Here is a 19,434-nt window from a genome sequence, read left to right as displayed (position 1 = left end):
TTACATCTCGTTACCTTTTGTGTGTTTACACTACCATTGTGATTTGTGAATATATCAATACATACGGGTTGAGTTCTCGAAGTTATCACACCATCGTGCATGGGTTCGAAATTTGTTATACCCCCGACTAGTCTTACAATATTCCTTGTCTGTTCAAAAAGGGAAAACGGATATTCCTTCAAATCAAATTACGAATAGATATTCTTTGGATAAATTGTAACTAGAAAATAATAATTAAAACAAAATATTGTCCTATGTAAAGTAGAATAGAATAAATATATTATTGTGTTGTGATCAATATGAGAATACAAGATCCATATATATAGTGCTAACATTAGCATAATGTTGATACTAGATAATGTTAACTTTCCTAAACACGTAATGGAAATATGCTAAGAATATATTGAAGTTGACTTGCTCTTCAAGTCTTTCCTTTTAGTCTTCAAGGTCTTCATGGGTTTCACGGACTTCATAATCTTGGTCCGTAAGATACACATCTTCCGGCCCGACATATCTCTAATACTCCCCCGCACGACAAACGTGGGATGCAACACGCAAATCTGCAACCACAAAGTAGACCACGTATGTCGTGGACATTATATCGAGGAAAACAAATCAGTAGATTCCTTCGGGAATGAACTTCAATTTAGACAAGGAAGATGAAAACTTCAGCTCTTTTTTGGTCTTGACAATGGGAATACATCCCGTGGGCGCAACTGCAGCTCCAAAAAACAATCGTCCATGACTTGGACAGTCCATACACCGGACTAAAAAAAACTTGACCTAAGAATTTGAGCGTTCAACTAGAACTCCCCCGTAATGGTTAAACTATAACCAATAAATCCCAAACTATGGGAAAACAACTAACTCTGAGAAATTCTAAACTATAGAAAATCTCTAACAAAAATAACCCATGTGAAACCACAACCTTTTAACATTACTGAAAACCTCGTATTCTCTTGCACTCACAAAAAACAAACCAATATAGGAAAAAAAAACCAGAAAAAAATCTTTGACTTGAAGCCAATCTAACGTACTAGACAAACCCTAATAATATTATTAACTAAAAAGAAAAACCAAACCTAGCTGCTCATGATCACGTCACAACGTCTTCATCGTCACTATTCTCACCATCTTCTTCAGCATCGCCAACACCAACGATGTCTACCATTATCAACGCAAAAACTTTAGTTTTGCTCCACAAAAATCGACTGCTCTGATACCATGTAAAGTAGAATAGAATAAATATATTATTGTGTTGTGATCAATATGAGAATACAAGATCCATATATATAGTGCTAACATTAACATAATGTTGATACTAGATAATGTTAACTTTCCTAAACACGTAATGGAAATATGCTAAGAATATATTGAGGTTGACTTGCTCTTCAAGTCTTTCCTTTTAGTCTTCAAGGTCTTCATGGGTTTCACGGACTTCATAATCTTGGTCCGTAAGATACACATCTTCCGGCCCAACATATCTCTAATATCCTACGACACCGTTGAAATTACACATTGGGATTCGGTTCATAATGAAAGCATTATTCAACTTTAAATACATGAAAGCAAAGTAAGTAGGAAGGGCGAGATCTATGATTCTTGTTCTATAAATAGAGCTGCAAGGGAAAGACCTCACTTCATCACATCCAGTACCAGTTACAACAAAGAAAATAAATTACTCATCTCTGCTCTATAGTTTGAAATACATTTGTCTTTTGTAATCCTAAAAACATGGCAATCCTCAGGAACAAAAACATAACTTTCTCATTGATCTTGATGTGTCTCATTGTGGTGTCTCCAATTGCTAATGCTCAGCTTGGTGGTCTTGGTGGTCTTGGCGGACTTCTTGGCGGGCTTCTTGGCAGTATTACTAGTATCTTTAATATCCAAGGTCTTCTTAGGTGCTCTGTCACTGGCACCGTCTCTACCAATAACGTCACTTCCGTTCCTCCTCCTTTCCCTAGTAAATTCTCTGTTCTCATACTTTTTCTTTCGATCAAAGCGGGATTTGATGTTGACTATGTAACACTTATATATCACACACACACTCAACAGTTTTTTCTTTTATTCATAATTCATGAGTTAAATAATATTCACGAATAAGTTACCATCATTTTAATTTTTTTTTTTTTAAAAGTTTACCATCATTTAAACGTATATTAGAAAATATGGCATTACATGTTTGTAAAACTAGACTTATATATGTAAAACCATGAATATTAAATGTATAAGGAGAATTCTATTGAATCTAGTAACTGTTCATATATCTTCCGTACTAAATCTTTGTACACTCAAATGTATAGCTGACAAAAAAAAGACTCGAAAACATCTACATGTACGGACACAAGGACAAGGATACATGTTCATGAGATAATATTTAACTGTAAATTTGGTTCTATACACATTTGCTAATTATCTAATGCTGCAAATAAACAAACAGATGCGGGAATTGTGCTCCAGTGCGCTGGGCAAAATGTTTCAAGTACGACTACGAACGCTAATGGAGTATTCTCGCTTCCTACTATGGGCACTATCTTTTCTCCTTCAACACTCCTCAACTCCGGTTGTAGGATCATCGTCACGACCCCTCTCACCAGCTGCAACGCCAGCCTTCCTGCCGGTGGATTACTCATGGCACCTTTAGCTCTACTCGGAGCCACTTCCAGCAACGGTCTCAGCATCCTCGACCTCGTCCCAGGTCTCTTTAGCGTCGTCCCAAATCCCTTTGGCCTCGTCGGTTAAGTATGCTTTATGTTTGATCACGTACGGTGTGTTTCCCTTCTGTTTGTTTTACGTTTTGTGTCATGACCAATAATGTTTGCTTGCCTATGCGCATGAATAAGGTCTACATAATAATTAAGGCGTATGTCTTTATCTTTCAAAGTATTGTTGTTGTAACTTCCTTTTACCCACGTTTAATTTGCATTTGTAATGCTGTAACGACATGTGATAAAATAATATGAAAAAAACTTCCTTTATTGAAGTATAGAGAGAGCCGCTTTCCATGACCTGACCCGTATTAGAACCCTAAACCATGCGTAGCCACTCCCTGAACATTATTCTTAAAAATGTTTGCAAAAAAAAAAACATTATTCTTACGTTTATGAATTTGTAAAGAACGATAACATTGGAGTCGTAAGAGTCACCTAGGTTAACAAATACTCCCTCGATTTCAAACTGAGTGTTGTTTTTTTCTTTTTTACAAAATAGAGTAACGCAGTTTCTATATTAATTTACTCTTTATTCTTAATTAAATTAATAAATATTGCTTAACACATGCAAGTCGAACATTGTTTCTTGGGAGCTAGTCAGAAAAATGGAGGCTCTCCTGTAGACTCTTTGTTTTTCTCATCCTCTTCGTCAGCTGATCGGGATACTATCACCTAGATTCTTAAACTTATTATAGAAGTTTTTTTTTTTTTGAAAAATCTTATTATAGAATTTTTTTTTTATAGAAGTTCAGTAGTTAACTAAAGATAAATCAAAACATTTAACTGTTTTCTTAAATTATATGAAAAGTAAGTGATCACGTGACTCTAGTGATTCTTTGCAGAAGATACAGGAGGTGTTGAAATTTTGATTCCACTTGTCCATTCTACCTCCGGCGGATAGGCGATTGTGAATCGCAATCCATGTTATGAATGCACACTTTGGTGTAGCATGAGGAAGCCATACTCCTCCGGTGGATAGGCGATTGTGACATATAGGTTTCTCTGCAGGACCGTTTTTTAGCACGTGCAACTAGAACGGTTGAATAGGGCCAAAATTTTAGAGGATCCATAATGTTTTATTTTTATTTTAGTAATATTTATAAATTTAAAATCCTATATTTATAAAAAGTAGAATAACTATATTTTAAATTTAATTCTCGTTTTTATTAACCAACAAATATAAATTACACTTTTTATTTTTTATACATAACCAACTAAAATGCAATAAATTAAGTAGTAATTAGCATTTATATCAGCTCTATATTATGGAAAGTAAAAAATAGTTGTTGCTGTGTCTTTTAATATTCAATGGTAGTATAGAAAGTTAATATTCTAATTTGATTGTGTTTAGGAAAATATTATTATTAAGTGAATTATAAATAGAAAAGTAAGATATATTTTTTCACTAGTTTGTTTTACAAAATAGATTGCAAACACAGAGAAAAGAAAACTAGCTTACATTTTCTGTCGATAAGAAAAAAAAGAGTCTGCATCTTTTTTTTTTTTTAAAAAGAGGCCAGAGTCTACTACTTTTGTCCGCTGTTCTAAAACGCGGCCGCCTAGCCGCGTAATCGGCCGCGTTTACGTGATACGTGAGGTGACCGTGGCGTATAAGGCCAATCCGGTGGCATTCTACGGCAGTGCGATTTTATGCCGAGTAGAACGTAAAATTACATAACGCGCCCGAGTTACGTCTAAATGTGAATTCCTAAAAACGTGATTCTACGTGATATACCAAGTTGGCCCAACTTTTGTGGCCCATTCTCTCGCAGAGTTATTTGAAAAAAGTGTCTTTCTCTTCCAACAGAACATAATTGGTATCTGTCATAACCTATAAACTCTGTTCTGTGATTTTTTTTATCAATCGAAAGTAATCAAGAGCAAATAAATGGTTCCAAGCTTCTTTAGGTTGTTTGCGAAGCTTCATGAGGTTGTTAGCGAAGCTTCTTATATGCGTAGAGAATTTCTTAGTTAATTAGTGAAGGTTGGTATTAGTTTAGGTGTTTAGCGAATTTGTTTAGAGAAAAATGTGTTGAATTATACAAAGTTTTCTTTAAGTGTTGAAGTGCTGTATTTGTAGATCTTGTTTTCTGAATATATTTATACGTGTCATTTGCTGAGTATATTTAGGTGTCTATTGCGGAGAATGCAAATAAAAATATTTTTGCCTCTTATAAAATCTGATACCTAAAGTTTATAATAATAATATGTAGTTTACACCTTTAATGTTCCAACGATTTGAGAACGTTATATTCTTCTCTTTTTAAATCAAACAATAATGCTTTACCATCATATCTAGAAGCGAGTGTAAATTGATATATTGATGTTTCAGGTTATGATAGAATGGATAGTAATCCAGAGTGATTATATATTTTGCAGATCACTAAAGAAGAATATGATTAGAAGATACAAGCCTAGCTATTGTTTGTTCTTTCTCATGATTAAAAGCATGTATTTTGTGATTTTTGTGAGTAAATTAGTTTTTGTGTGTTTGTATTAGATGTAAAATAAGAAACAGCAATTATAATAAATGATCTAACTTGTATTTGGTGAATCTTTTGAATGTTCTAGATTTAAATTTACTAAAAATTACTCCCCGCGTATACTCCGAGTTTATCCCGATTTTTAAGCAACTCGCTAGGCTTCGGGTTGCCGCACGGATAACGCCTAGCGCGATTCCGAACAGGGCTTTTGTCTAACCATTATCCATATTTTATACTATTTATATTTATAGATTATAACTTCTGATTGTGGATATAATAAACATCAGAAAAACTGAAAAAGCTAGAAAAAATGGCTAAAATATCAAACTTGGTGATTTAGTCGATGATTTTACATTAAAATTTTTAAATGATCAAGTTGATTCGATTGATAATTTTGCATCAAAAATTCGAAAAATATCATTATTTAGAATATTTAAGAAAATTAAACAACTAAATTTTTGTATTTATTTTATACAGTAATGATATGTAAAGAGGCATATAAATTATTTCTAATTATTAAAATGTATTAAAAATATTTGAACAGGGTCCGAATAAAGTTTGAGACGGCTCTGTTTCTCTGTACGGATAAGAATAAGACTCCATGTCTTTGCCGTATTAAAACGATGTTTAAAACCTTTTCTGCATTTTGATATTGTGATATCTAGCCTGATCTGATCAGCACTTGCTCTGCAGCTTTCTATTACCTCCTCAAATTGGTTTACTATATCAACTCCATTTCTTGTCCTTCAGTGAATTCTAAACACTTCAGCTACAATTTCACTATTCCCAATCCCCAAATCAATGTGTCCCCTTCTGCCCAATAAATCATGTTGGCGACCAAGATCATTCCAGACATTGTACCAAAATGATGGGCCTTTTCCATCTTTTACTTTCATTCTGTGAAAAGTCTTAGCTACATCTCTGAGTTTTAGGATTTTTCTCCATATCCATGAATCTCTATTTGCACCTTCTTTCACTTCCCATAAAGAAAGATTTATTGTTTGAGATTTGAATGAACCCATTTTCCCCATACTGATGATTTCTCAAGGATCCTCCATATGAGCTCTTGTCCACATACCATATTTTCCCTTTAAAGGGTCTCAACCCAAGGCCTCCTTTTTTTTTGGGTTTACAAACCAGAGATTTATTTGAAGGCATAGTAAAGAGAACCTTTGTGATTTCTGAGTATCATTGCAATAGAAATCCAGTAGATTTTCAATCTCTTCCACAGACAGAGCAACCTTCAAAACCATCTACATTTGATGCTAAAAAGCTAGAGTATCATTCAGCCTCATTTTTTCCCTCTTGGGTCACCACTACTTCACCATTGTCGCATTTGATTTCATGGATATTGTTTCTTGCTTCTCTGGCTATAACTCCATTGTGAAACGCTTTGTTATTTTGATTTTATGGATACTATAAATATTTATTTTTAAAAATGTTAAAGAACCTCAACATGAGTTTTAACCAATGGAGTTGCTATGACTATATAGTCAAAGTCGTTTTGTAACTTTGTTTCTTCGCTCTTTTGTAGTTTCCTCCATCTCAGACCCTAAGGGCATCTCAGACTCTAAGTGATTGGAATAGTGGACAAATAAAGGTGATTGGAATAAGACCAATAACTATAAGTATCTTTATTGACTTTTAAAGTAAAGAGGCTAACCAAAAGCAGCTTAAAGCTAAGAGTCTACGATGGGCTTAATCCATGTGCCCTCCTCTTTCTTGCTATTTTCTTTATTTTTATGGGAAATCGATTTTATTTCGACGAACAGATGGCTATCCATACCCTCGTATAACCATCAATTTAAGATTTCAATCCAAACTTAGTTATTATTTGCAAGTTTATCTCGAGCTATGCAATAGTTAAGGCTAATACACACAGATTCCAACTATTCTTTACAATAATGACTAGGGATATTCCGGCGCTACGCGCCGGATTCGGATGTTCTATTATTTCATTGAATTCAACTTGTTTATTTGTTCTACTTGTTAGTTGTTCATCCTCTATTATGATATGTTTTATCGTTTGATTCAATAAAAATAGGATAGGTTGATGATAAAATGGCACCAAAGTAATTATACTTAACTACTTGATGTTCCGAAGGTTAAATAATGTAAATATATGTGTTTGTTTTGAGAGTTTCTTGTTTAAAGAGAGTTTTCAAATTATTCTTTGGTTTTGTGTGGTAGTTCAAAGTTCTAAGGTGGCTAAGGGTGATAGAGTTAGCTTTTGTCGATGTTGAATTCTAGTAATTGATTCTAAGGATTATTTCTTACATTTGTTATAAGGACCATTAGTAGAGGAGGCTTTGTGTTTTGAGTAAAATGTGTGTGATTAATTGTCTTTTTTTTTGGGTAGATTGTTAATATTTATGTAGAGTATATGTAATATTTTATATTGTGTATGGATTAGTGACTTAGCATACCAATTTTCGTTATTTATATTGATGTTGCATTGTATTTAATTTAATGATTTTTTTCATTTAATATTGTTTTTCTTATAATTAAGGAAAAGTATTTGTGTCTATTTTTATAGTTTTCTGGGTGCACAGTTTTTAAACAATCGACATATCGCGCATGGTATTTGTTATTTGTTAAGCTTAATGTTTTGTATTTGTTATAAGATATAAGTATACGTGTGATCTCACTACTTGAGTTCAAGTACTGTTAGTCATGGTGGCTGATGACCCACATTTTCCTCAACTGTAGATGCTCCAGGTCCTGCTTACGAACCAAATGAATTGTAACTTAAATCCATCACTTTTTAATATGTCTAAATGGATGTGTAATATGCTATTTTCCACTGAGTTTTTTTTTTTCATTTCTATAGTCGCCTCTCAATAGATACGTATGACCTGCACTTTTCACCAAATATCAGTTGGTTAAATAGACTGGGTTTAACATGACTTCATTGTTTCTATAACTGCATTATAGTTGTAGATTTGAAACAAAATATAATGATTTAGTTGGAGGGAGTGATGAGTTCTGTGGAAAGTAATAATCCTTGTAGATTTGATCTATAACGTTGGAGGAGTGGGATGGAAAGTAATGTGTGGATAGTTATAAGAAAGATTTTTCTATATAACTTTCTGAAGACAGTCATTACTAACTAAGAATCAAAGAAAAAGAATTGGAGTTATGAAAACACATACACTTGAACTGCTACAACAATGGAGGTCATGCCTCTTACCTTCTTACCTTCTTACCTTCTTAAAGGCCAAGCTCTTTACTTCGAAATTATTAAAAGAAAAATCTATTTTAAGAATGAGTTTATGCTTGATTATTATGTTAAAACTACATGAGCATGGAAAAAAATAGTCATGTTTTTATGTTCCCCTATAGAGTTATGATGGCATTTTTCGCAAGTATAAGTACAATCACACCCGGTCCTTTCGAAGATTTAGAAGATACATACTTTTGAATTAGGAGCTTATTTGTGGAATTCAAGAGTTAAAGCTAGTTTGGACAGACAGAGTCACAGTTTTGGGTTTCTCTGTAGGAATTAGAAACGTAGTGAATCCACCTCGACGGGTAATACGGTAATGATTACATAGATATGTGTGTCCCATGAACCGTTAAGAGGAATAACATACCATCTTCGATGTGTTAAAAAAAACATACCATCTTTGATATTGTGAAGCTCATAAAAGAAGTAAAGAGAAAAGGTTCACGATTAAAATTTTCTCCAGGAAGAGATTGTGAAAACTTATATTATCATTAATATGATTTACATAATCGAAAGTAGGATGGATTGGTTCGACAAATTGATTTACATAACTTGAGATATGAATCAACCTTGAGATAGGATTCAACATGGTTGGGGTCCAAATCTTGCTCAAAGAAACAACCATTTTCCCTGGTAAAGATAGAGTAATCCCACTTAACTTCCATGTAACGGAAGTTACGGAATGCAAGCAACCAAAGTGGGTGTACAGCTTTTGGAACCGTGACGACTAACCACATAACAGAAATTTTGGAATCACTCGCAGCATCACTCGAGAACTCGTTCGTCTTTTTCTGCCAAGAGATCATACTTGTTCAGAAAAATGGATAAGTGTGCTCTCAAAGAGTTTCTTGGTGAGTAACATCTTGTTGGTTTCGTCTTCTGTAATCTGGGTAATTTCGCTTATCAAAACAACAATCACAACCATCCAAACATTTTTAAACAGATCTATTAACTTTTAATTTTCCCAGAGGTCTCAAGAAGCTGTAATCCTATTAACTGTGATGCCTGGAAAAATACATGAAAAGTAACTTCAATATTATGGAACCAACAAAAGTCAGATTAGACTTAGTATAGCAAAGAATCTTTGTATGCGGAAGGATCAATATTCCCTCTAGATTCAAACGTCAACATACAATGTATAAAGAATACATAAAAACAGATAACAGAAACAATCAATCCTTAAACTTTTGACAGACCTGGCAAGGTAGGAGTCCTACCGTAGGACAATGAAATTGAGTAACTGACCCATTCTTTTCTAAAAACTGAAATAAAGAGTTAGTCATAGTGTTGATGTATTCAAACTCGATTTTCCAAGACAACTAAGTCAAGAATTACATAGTTCATACTTATGTCCCTCTGTTACCAACAGATTTGTAGCTAGAAAATGTCTAGCGCAGAAGAAAATATGATGCCTTACATTAATTCTTCCTTTAGGCCTAATTTCTGCTCAAATAGCCAAATCTGTCGAAATGACCAGAACACGAATCAGAACACGCACTGCCAACCTAGAATCAGTGGTTCTAAAGCTTCCACTTTGAAGAAAAATCAAGTTTTAGGTGCACTGAAACCATAACCAAGGTAAATTATGTCAATGAACAGAGATCGAGAAAAGTAATAAAAAACAATATATGAAATAGAGAAGATTCAAGTAGATGTACGATTGGGTCATAATCTTCTGAACGTTGGTGCTCGATAATCGCAAAGGCTGCCGACATTTGAGATCTCTTTCAAGCTTCCGACAAAAAAGAATCTCGAAGAGATACACTAAATTAATGGAACTGTTGCTGGCCATTGTTGCGTAAAGTTCTGCTTACGGTGGAAGGAGGAGAGCTATGAACCATCTGTTTATATAGATTGGGTGAGTAGAAAGCCCAAGAGAGTTTGGTGACGGTGTAGAATCGGAAGGTTACAGTGGAAACGAAGAGACAGCTCGAATCTTAATGTATGAGTTGTGGAGTAATGAAGGGAAACCCCAAAATAAATGACGGATTTAAGGATTTTCAAGACGTTACAGTTAGCAAAGGGCGTCGTGTTTACTCTGACTGGTCTCGTCGGCGAAGAATCTGACGCAAGGAGGAGGAAGAGCCCTACCTAATACATGTGGACGCCAAGATGTATAAACCGGGCCCAGTCTACTAAAATATAACTGAAGCCCAGACTGAGTAAAACACTCTACAAACCGAACGCGCGTGATTGTAAAAACAAAAAGAAAAGTAACGCGTGAACAACACAACCGGCTCAGTGGTTGACACGTGTCGACAAAGCCCCCTCTCTCCAAAAGGACGTGGACGCAGGAGCAGCCAGATTTGTCAACTTTATATATATAGATATACACACACATACATACATATTCAATTTAGTTGAATATTTATAGAATATATGTATGATTATTACTTGACAAAAAGTATGATTACTACTCTTTATGTGTAAATAAAATGTAACAGTTGTAGAATAAAGTACTCAAAAATCAAAATTATGTCTTGTTAATATTTTGTAAAGTACTTCAATGATTTTATATTTTTATTCTGTTGTCAGACTATACTGCTAAAATGATCGTTCTACTACCTCACTTCTGGAGAGATCTAATCAACGATTTTCATTTCCTATCAAACTGAATGCATCACATGTGCAACAAAAGTATAAGGGGTGTGATTGGTAAAATTAGTGTAACTGAGTGGAATAAAAGTTAAAATAGGTGGAAAATAAATGGTTAAGAAAAAATTGTATTGGAGTAAACTTTTATTCCGCGGGAAAGAGAGAAAAAATTGCGTTAGAAATTCATATAAAGGCAAAAAAAAGGTTACACTGCATCAAGTCATATATTTTTAGTCTGATTGGTTTAATCCTAGAGTAACTCCTGAAAATAACTTTTACTCTGATATTATTTTACTCCCAGTCGGAAAGTATTGAAAGTTGAAGATAATGCAAAAACCACATGACATGTGTCAGAAAACATAATGTTTCATAAATTGGCTTATTTATTTATTTTGCTATCAACTATTCATCCAAAAAACACCAACAGTTTCACCAAATTCAGTGCCTTTTGGCCGACCAAAAACAAAGAATAAAATCAAGCTGGTCAGAAAATATATACACTGTGGTCGATTAAATACTTCTCTTTTCAGAACGGAGCATGTGAGTCATCATCATGGTCATGTCTTTATGTCTTGTCTTTATCAACCATGTTACCGATAGATTGTGTTCAACTTCTCTATACTTTTTTTTTAACCTCATTTCGCATATCTGAAATCTAACAACATAACATTTACAAAAGAAGAAACAATCATATGAGTGTGTCATAACAGATCAAAACAAAGTGAATTCAATTCCAATCACCAACCTCTAACTTCAAACTTAGCAAAACAAAGCTTAACTATATCATTAACTCACCAAACACTAAAACATGAATTCGATTTTGTCATTATGTGAAGCAATCTTGATACGATTATCAAGAAACTGAAATCTACTCCTATTACAGAGCTCAATCACTTTTCCCCTTTTGTCTGGCAGTGGTTCTTGGTAACAGAGAGATTAAAGATAAAAGGCTACACTACATACATCACGACATGAACTTGAATACTACTATTCAAACAGAAAACAATACAGCGAAGAATAACGAGCAACAGTTTTTTTTTTTTAATAATTAAAAAAAAAAGACAGTTCGGCCAACTAACCAAGCACATGTGTCTGTCCCCCTTCATGACCTGTCGGAGAGCTGACGGCGGAGAGAATAGCAGTCATGGTACGAATCTGCATCTCCATGGCAGCTATATAATCCGTCGTCTCTTCCAGAACCACCGGTAACGTCTGTTTACGGCAACCGGGAACTAACCGGCTCAGCGCTCTCACCTTCCTCTGCACAGACGCCACACCTTTAGCCTCAACCCTAGTAACCGTCTTTGACCGGAGACTCCCGGTGGTGACTGCCGGGGACGTAACCGGATTAGAGAGTCTCCGCCGTTTGTGTTTCCTGAGTTTGAGTTTCACTGCTTTGGATATCATCGCCCGGCTCCAACGTGTTTTGCCTCTCGCCGTAACCGCCAAGGCTCTGTCGGCGACTTCGCGCACGGCTCTGCCGTCATCGCGAGGAGGCGAGAAGGAGGAGGATGGTTGAGTGACTCGGAGGTCCCTTAGGGCACGTGCAAGCTTCGTGGTGTAGATTTGTTGCTGCTTCTCCGATCTCCATTTCGTCGATGGAGAGTGAGAGGTAGACGGAGGTGCAGACGGCGGCGATTTTGTCTTCCGTTTCCGGAGAGAGCTCGTCGTCGGCTGGAGTAACTGATTCGACGTGGAGTTCATAAATCGCCGGTCAAATCTCAGCGACTATCGGTTTGGTTTGGTTTGGTTTGATCTAATCTTCGACCGATCGGATCAGAATCAGAGAAACTCGGACCGTAAATCAGGAGAGGAGTAAACCGGAAAGACGATAACCGAGAGGTGGTTTATTGATTAATTTTACCTTTTAACGGGGGAGACTGAAGAACGGAACGGAACGGAACGGAGCGGAGGAGGTGGGAGAGATGAGGTGTCAGGAAAGGGTACGAAGAGAGGAACACGAATCGATTTTTTAACAAAGGAAAGCAATGAATCGCATTTTTATACTGTACTAAATGATATTAAATTATTTTGGTGAATAAATTATTGTTATTCTAACTCTTTTCTTGTTTACAATATGTCAATTATCTCCTCATATCTCAATTAATTTCATTTTGACCAGTGGAGATTTAAAGTGTTTCACAATTATTGGTTCCTAATCAACTCATTCTATCTCAAAACCTAGACTATATGATTGAACGTGTGAGCCTCTCAAACCTAAACCATATTAAAAAAAGTGATTTTAGCTTTAGGCGTCTAGAGGGGCTTGTTTACCACACATTTTTCCTCTTTTTATGTGTGTGTTGTAGCCTTAAGGTATGTTTAATTTTCATGCTTTTGGAGTTCTTTTTGAAATTGAATTATGGTGTTTGCTGCGGCGGTACAAATTGAATCTACTAAATTCTCGTAAGATTGTTGGTGGTAAGCCGCCATACGATAATTTCTCAAGGTTAAAAACACTGAGGTTATTTCAATAGAGATCAGACTTTTGGAAAGAGAAGTATGTTTCAAACACTCTTTAAGTTAATTTTGTTGGAGGCTCTGCATGCCACAGAAGTGTGTATTGTACTGTGGATACGCTTTCCTACTGCGAAATAAGACATCCCACAAATGAGTCCAAAGTTATGGGCTTTCTTCAAGTCAGGCCTATACTAAATTAAAAGGCCTATTAATCTGACCCATTTTATATGAAGTTCACGTCCTAGAAAACCCTAATTCCTAAAGTCCACATGTATATATACTAAACACTGCCGGCTAGAGTTTTAATCATTCATTCGATCTCTTGTTCGCTCGCTTGTGTATTTTTTGCTGTTAATTTTCGTCTTAAAAAAAATGTTTTGGTTACATTCTTGGATTCGCCTCTCTATTTGATTTTCCTGTAGAATTTTAAATATCTATCGGATGAATCGTAGAGGCGATAGATTTAAGCAGGGGCGTTGAGTCGCTTCGCCTATGTAAAAAACCAGGCATAGCGAATAAGCTCGTGCTATAGTTCTAAATCTTTTTCAATCTTTAGCTTTTTATCTTCATTCAACTTTTGAAAGGATCCTATGATGGCATGAAATCTTTGAGACCTGATTTATTTTATTGATGAAAAGCTATAAGCATTTTTACTCTGAGGATCCTAATTTTATTTGATTTGTGTTTTTCTGAACTTCAATTGTAATTTTACTTTGAAGATAGAAAAAAGATGATGAATATGCACTGGGCTCTGAGTTGTTGATTTGACAGTCAACTTCCTTTTGATGGATAACGCAGCCTAGAAAGCTTAATCTGATTTTCTTTATCTTTGTTTTTAAAAGTTTCGTAAAATCTTCATTCAGTCATCTTGTCTGAAATCTTTATTGTTTTCTTGTATACGTATTGGCATTATAATTTCCTCTAAATTATTTGGATATCGCCACACAGTTGAATTGTCAATTTACTCATTACGTAGGGTAAATTTTCAGTTCAGAAAAGCCCATAACGAGTCCTTCTATGAAATTCGAAGATTCAAATAAATAGAAACTGCGAATGTTAGTTTTGTGTTACAAAAAAAAATGTTAGTTTTGTGATAAAAAAAAAATAAGTGTTAGTTATTTAACTAATTTGTAGACAGCCTATTCGAAATTCTCTATGTTTTATAGATTGTTCAAGGGAATTTTGGACATAAACATTGTTATTCTATGTATAAAGTTGTACTTTTTTCATTATTTTGATTGAAACTAAAAGTAGTTCCAACTCCATTAATGGATACAATAAGGCTACAAGGAGCCAAGCAAACAAATACACTGGGAAAAGCAACAATTACTCAACCAAAAACTTGATGCCAAACTTATTTTTAAGATGTAATATATAATAGCAGACTCAACTTGGACATTAATTAAACATCATTTCAAGAAATAATAAATGTTTTGAACATTTTAATAGATTAGATGGAAAACTAAAAATGAAATGGTTTGCGTTAATAGCAAGTTACATCCTTCAGTTGACCCCAAAATAAGAAGCAAGTTACATCCTTCAAAGGTATAACTTTTCCAATAAAGAAGTCTACGTACAACGTAGACATGCCCATACTAGGAATGTATCTAGACAAATTTTAAGAAACACCAGTGGTGAAGTGAAGAGCGTATTTTCACTGGCCTGTCTACAAAAGAATCATCTTTCTCGATGACAAAGTAAGAAGATACATACGGTAAGGTTATAAAAATAATGTATCAATTTTACAGACATACTGTCACATGCTTGTCAGATGAGATAAACATATAAGAAAAACGACATGCAGTTTTTTTCTCCTAGGAAACGGAATAGACTGAAAAACAAGAAAAGTAGTAGTAGTCACCAGAAAGAGAACGAACTATGCAGACTTGAAAACGAAACCAAACATACCCGCTTAATACAACACAACTCATTACGTACTGATGCCGTTTCCACATTTTTGATATTTGCCCAGTGTTTTTTATTACCTTCTAGGCAGAAGAAGTGTCATATAAACCAACCAAGTAAGAAGATGAAAATAAAAAAACATTTTGTAAATTAATGTTTCCTCCTCAGTGTTCAAGAGCACTCCGGACCGAGAGTGCTGAGTCTTGGGTTGTTGTGTTCGTGTGCCCTCTTGAGATGAGGTCATGGTTCAAGAACACTACTATAACCGTGATGTCATCATGAAAATGGCGTCTCACTTTCTTGTCAATCTTCCTTAGATCTGAATACCTCATCTCTCTTTTCCTCGCTGCCTCTTGAAGAGCCGCTTTTATCAGCCTCTTTGCACTTCCCTGAAGACAAAAAGACACAGTCCAACAAATCAGATTATATCCTGAACACAAGGAGACAGTCTAACAAATCAATTTAATATCCAGAACACAAAGAGACACAGTCCAACAAATCAAATTCTATACCAGAAGTAACAAGAAGACAAAGTCCTACAAAACCAACTCTATATCAAGAGACTAGTAATTATTGGGAAACTAAAGTCTCAGCTCCTATCTGAAACCTATCCAGACCAGAACTTCAAACCGGATGCAATCAAGAAGCATAAAAGTTAGAATCCTCAGCAAATATAACTCTATGAGTAAACAAACTACCAATTCAACAATTTGTTTGAGAGAGAGAAGTCACGTTAGAAACTACTACCGATTCAGCAAATAGAAACTTACAGCGCGAGGATGGCTATGAACGATCTCAACTGCTTTCTCGTTACTCAAATGTTCCCAAAGACCATCAGACGCAAAGATGAGGAAGGAGTCATTAGGGTGCAGCGGATGAGAGAGTATGGTTGGTGTTGCAGACATCAAAGGTCTCTTCATTGGCTCTGCAAGCCTGAACTTCTGAGCGATCGGTTCCCTGTTAAACTCTGGCCGTTTCATGTACATATCTCCTATAGATCTCGAAACCTATATAAACCAAAAACTACAACCATTGTTAAAACACATGGATCCCTAGTTATATCTAAAGCTAACAGCAGAAACTTAAGTACCGACCTGGATGATGCCCTTAACTCTCCAAACACCATGTCTAAACACAACGACCTGCGGATCATCAGGATGCAAGTCCTTAAGCTCCCAACGAATATCCTCGTTATTAGCATTGTGTTCACTCGAAAGCTGAATAGCAGAGAGCCCACCACCACCGCAGTTACTTTTCTTCCCGAGAACAACACGCGAGTCTCCAAGACTCGCCACGAAGAGAGTACTCTGATAAATCACTCCAACCAAACAACAAGTCCCAACAGTTGCTAAATTAGGCATCGTACTCCACAGCTCAGAGACAATAGAAGCAAAGCCTTCTTCAGTCGCGTGGAAGGCTCTCTCTATAGTCTCTCTCGTCACAACTCCCTGAGTCTCCGCTGATATCTCTGCATAACCATAAAGCCTAAGCAAATGCAACAGCCCAATGATCCCTTTTAAGTTAAAGAACCTAACTTTATTCAAAACCCTAAACAGATTTATAAAAAAAAGTCAACTTTGTTGACCAAAACAGAACGAACCTCGGAAGCGGTTGAAGAGATTATCACAGACGTAACGAGCAGCTTCAGGGCCGCCGTGACCGTCGTAGACGCCGACGAAAGTGCCGAAATTGCCGGACTCGATCTGGCTCTGATCCTCGAGGACCTGATTGGCCTGAATCACGGCCATGGAGAACTCTCCGCCGCGGTACTTGCCGAGATCGCGGAACCAGAGCAGCCCGTCTTTCCCTTCGCCGTTTCCGCCGCCGCCGCCCGATCCGGACTCTGAGCTATCGAAGGTTTGCCCGAACGGCTTGAAACAGAGAGACAACAGATTCATCAATGAACCTGACATTCAACATCTCTCGGAAAACACCACCACCGCGAATCTCTCTCTATCTCTCTCTCTCTCTCTACGTGGGTTACTAGTCGTTTAGGGTTAGATGAGGAAAGGAGCGGGCTTTGGGGATGAAGGAACGAAAATGGGTATTAGATCGGGGGAGAGGAGAGGAGAGAGAACCCTAGGTATCTTAATGGAAGGGAAGATGCGTAGGATAAGATGTTAGGCGTAGGATAAGGACTTAAGTAAGGCGTAGGTTAGTGGAGGGAGGGGAGGGGGGGATGAGGGACGTGTCTTGTCCGGTTGCAGAGGAACAAAGAAATTCTCGCTTGTAATTTTTTGTCTGATGAAGAGAGCGATCTTCCTTAGCTGTCTCAACCATTTTATTTAATCTTTACACTATTACAATTTGTTGGCTCATAAAAAAGGATATCACTATTAGCCAAACCAGTATCATAAAGTTTTGAATAGTGAATTTGAATGAAGGTTCGGTATCATGTTTTCATTTAAAATATTATTTATTATAAAATTGGTAAATATGTTATTACAAATTTTATTATCAGTAACAGATTCATATGGTCTTTTTTTTTTACAAAAAAACTCAATTACTTGTGTTTTTGATATTTTCAAGAATTATCTTCTTTTCGAGTTATTATCCACCTGCTTGCTTATTACTACTGATCTTTAACTTAATAGTTGGGAAAAAATTATATGCAATGTGTTTTAGTAGCTATAAAAGATTAGTCTTTTCTCTATAAATATGATCCTTCAAGCGATACATCCATACATTCCGAGATCTTTCACTTCCACTACTGGATAAGTGCTTTCCCACGCGGGGCCTAGCTTTCCCCAACCATCGGTGTGTGTTAAATCAAGATGTTGGCTATGTCCAAGTCTACTACTAGACTGTGAATGAGATGGTTGTGCACTATCCTTCCTTGTAAATTATTTTAGTGTATCTACTGTATTGAAAACTCATCTCAATGCATATATATCACAATCCATGCCGAAGAAAAAATATTCTAGATAGTACAATGCAGATATCTATTAAATGTGTTTTTACATCTTTCTCTGTTGCAATAATAATTAGTGATTAGATCGTCAAAGAAAAAAGGAGCGTGTAACAGTTATTTTATTTCTGTAGACCATTATAGTAAGGTTTATCCGTTTATGTAAGAAAAACGAGCATAGTATTAAAAATCTCCTAATTCACACATACGTATAAGTTAGCTACTTATATAATCTTTTGTTTTTTAACAACTTAATCTTTTATTATTTCTCTGCAGAAACATCTGTTTAATTAATTTGTTATTATTAAGTAAAAGGAGCTAAGCCCGACTTAAGAAGACACCATTAAAGCTTAAAATCAGCCAAAAGGGTGGTTAGCAATCGCATGTCATCTTTCCTGTCTTCTGTCTTTGTATGCAACAAAGGCGCATACAAGATTCCGAGAAGGATGGTGGATGGTGGACCGACTTATGATCTCTTTGACAAGGAAAAAGTCCATTACTGACATTTTACTATTTTCTCTCCTCTATTTTTCGTTTTTGATGTCTCGGCCTATGCATTGTATCGGCTGTATTTCGAATATCTGTATTGAACTTTGGTTTAGTCATTCTATTATCTGTTGCCCAAAAAAAAAGCCATTCTATTATCTTACAGGGAAAAAGAAAAGAAAAGTGAGAGATAAAACATGCTAAATCTTGCAAGATCCATTTTCTGAATTTCTCCATTCTCATTTTGTGCATCCAAACCTTGTAGTTATCAAAATCATGTGACTTTTTTCTCCAACTAAAATACAAGACTGGATCTCTTTGGTGCCAGTGGACAAATCTCAGAAGACTAGTCGGTTGGTTCGCCGGATATTCGAGTTATAAATAGAAAAAATTAAAATGCAAGACAGTGAAGTTAGGAAAACAGTGTCCAGCAAAGATCAATTGTTTTTCTGTTATTTAGCTTAAATAATACTAGATTTTGACCCGCGCTTTTGAAGCGCAGGATATTTTACGATGAAAAATTTTACTAATAATTTAACAAATACTTTGGTAATTTTTAAAGAGTGTGTATTTAAAATATTTTTGTATTTAAATCAGTATTTTTAAATTCAACCCAATTGTGATTATACCGGTTAATCCGGAGATCTGACAATTCAA

General features: G+C 35.6%; 3 protein-coding genes, 1 long non-coding RNA gene and 2 other non-coding genes across 7 annotated transcripts; 3 read left to right on the top strand and 3 right to left on the bottom strand.

Annotated features, from left to right (window-relative positions):
• Positions 1 to 1,644: 1,644 nt before the first annotated feature.
• LOC130496528 (phylloplanin-like) lies at positions 1,645 to 2,946 on the top strand. The gene is made up of 2 exons (XM_056988643.1): positions 1,645 to 1,966; positions 2,444 to 2,946. The coding sequence occupies exons 1-2, from the start codon at positions 1,735 to 1,737 to the stop codon at positions 2,743 to 2,745; spliced, it is 534 nt and encodes a 177-aa protein (XP_056844623.1). The 5' UTR covers positions 1,645 to 1,734; the 3' UTR covers positions 2,746 to 2,946.
• A 5,947-nt stretch (positions 2,947 to 8,893) lies between these two features.
• LOC130496382 (uncharacterized) lies at positions 8,894 to 10,574 on the bottom strand. Its single transcript, XR_008935485.1, has 2 exons — positions 10,082 to 10,574; positions 8,894 to 9,984 (listed from the first exon to the last, which is right to left on the bottom strand). It is a non-coding gene; the product is annotated as an uncharacterized LOC130496382 (long non-coding RNA).
• Positions 10,575 to 11,383: 809 nt separating this feature from the next.
• Positions 11,384 to 13,096, bottom strand: LOC108809828 (transcription factor bHLH147-like). Of its 2 annotated transcripts, none has more exons than XM_056988564.1 (2): positions 12,098 to 13,096; positions 11,384 to 11,666 (listed from the first exon to the last, which is right to left on the bottom strand). In XM_056988564.1, the coding sequence occupies exons 1-2, from the start codon at positions 12,720 to 12,722 to the stop codon at positions 11,635 to 11,637; spliced, it is 657 nt and encodes a 218-aa protein (XP_056844544.1). In that variant the 5' UTR covers positions 12,723 to 13,096; the 3' UTR covers positions 11,384 to 11,634. The 2 variants fall into 2 exon arrangements, with proteins under 2 accessions (XP_056844544.1, XP_018437466.1); XM_018581964.2 differs by having other exon boundaries at positions 11,384 to 11,673; positions 12,098 to 13,093.
• Positions 13,097 to 14,064: 968 nt separating this feature from the next.
• Positions 14,065 to 14,141, top strand: LOC130497270 (small nucleolar RNA R66). Its single transcript, XR_008936274.1, has one exon. It is a non-coding gene; the product is annotated as a small nucleolar RNA R66 (small nucleolar RNA).
• Positions 14,142 to 14,204: 63 nt separating this feature from the next.
• Positions 14,205 to 14,298, top strand: LOC130497324 (small nucleolar RNA snoR118). Its single transcript, XR_008936321.1, has one exon. It is a non-coding gene; the product is annotated as a small nucleolar RNA snoR118 (small nucleolar RNA).
• Positions 14,299 to 15,345: 1,047 nt separating this feature from the next.
• On the bottom strand, positions 15,346 to 17,465 carry LOC108810918 (probable protein phosphatase 2C 42). Its single transcript, XM_056989876.1, has 4 exons — positions 16,984 to 17,465; positions 16,478 to 16,851; positions 16,154 to 16,390; positions 15,346 to 15,772 (listed from the first exon to the last, which is right to left on the bottom strand). Exons 1-4 carry the CDS (start codon positions 17,294 to 17,296, stop codon positions 15,548 to 15,550), a joined length of 1,149 nt encoding a protein of 382 aa, XP_056845856.1. The 5' UTR covers positions 17,297 to 17,465; the 3' UTR covers positions 15,346 to 15,547.
• Between the last annotated feature and the right edge of the window lie 1,969 nt (positions 17,466 to 19,434).

This window comes from Raphanus sativus, chromosome 6 (assembly GCF_000801105.2).
Source record: "Raphanus sativus cultivar WK10039 chromosome 6, ASM80110v3, whole genome shotgun sequence".
Lineage (NCBI taxonomy): Eukaryota > Viridiplantae > Streptophyta > Magnoliopsida > Brassicales > Brassicaceae > Raphanus > Raphanus sativus.
This window is presented reverse-complemented; position numbering and strand designations above follow the sequence as displayed.

Bases quoted from the DNA above. Each gene is read 5' to 3' on its own strand.
- LOC130496528 (XM_056988643.1), top strand. From the start codon at position 1,735: ATGGCAATCCTCAGGAACAAAAACATAACTTTCTCATTGATCTTGATG. The intron at 1,967-2,443 runs GTAAATTCTCTG...ATAAACAAACAG, and splicing joins CGTTCCTCCTCCTTTCCCTA to ATGCGGGAATTGTGCTCCAG.
- LOC108809828 (XM_056988564.1), bottom strand. From the start codon at position 12,722: ATGAACTCCACGTCGAATCAGTTACTCCAGCCGACGACGAGCTCTCTC. The intron at 11,667-12,097 runs GTTAGTTGGCCG...GTTAGATTTCAG, and splicing joins GGGACAGACACATGTGCTTG to ATATGCGAAATGAGGTTAAA.
- LOC108810918 (XM_056989876.1), bottom strand. From the start codon at position 17,296: ATGTCAGGTTCATTGATGAATCTGTTGTCTCTCTGTTTCAAGCCGTTC. The intron at 16,391-16,477 runs GTCGGTACTTAA...TGGTTTATATAG, and splicing joins GAGTTAAGGGCATCATCCAG to GTTTCGAGATCTATAGGAGA. The intron at 15,773-16,153 runs GTAAGTTTCTAT...TTTTGTCTTCAG, and splicing joins TTCATAGCCATCCTCGCGCT to GGAAGTGCAAAGAGGCTGAT.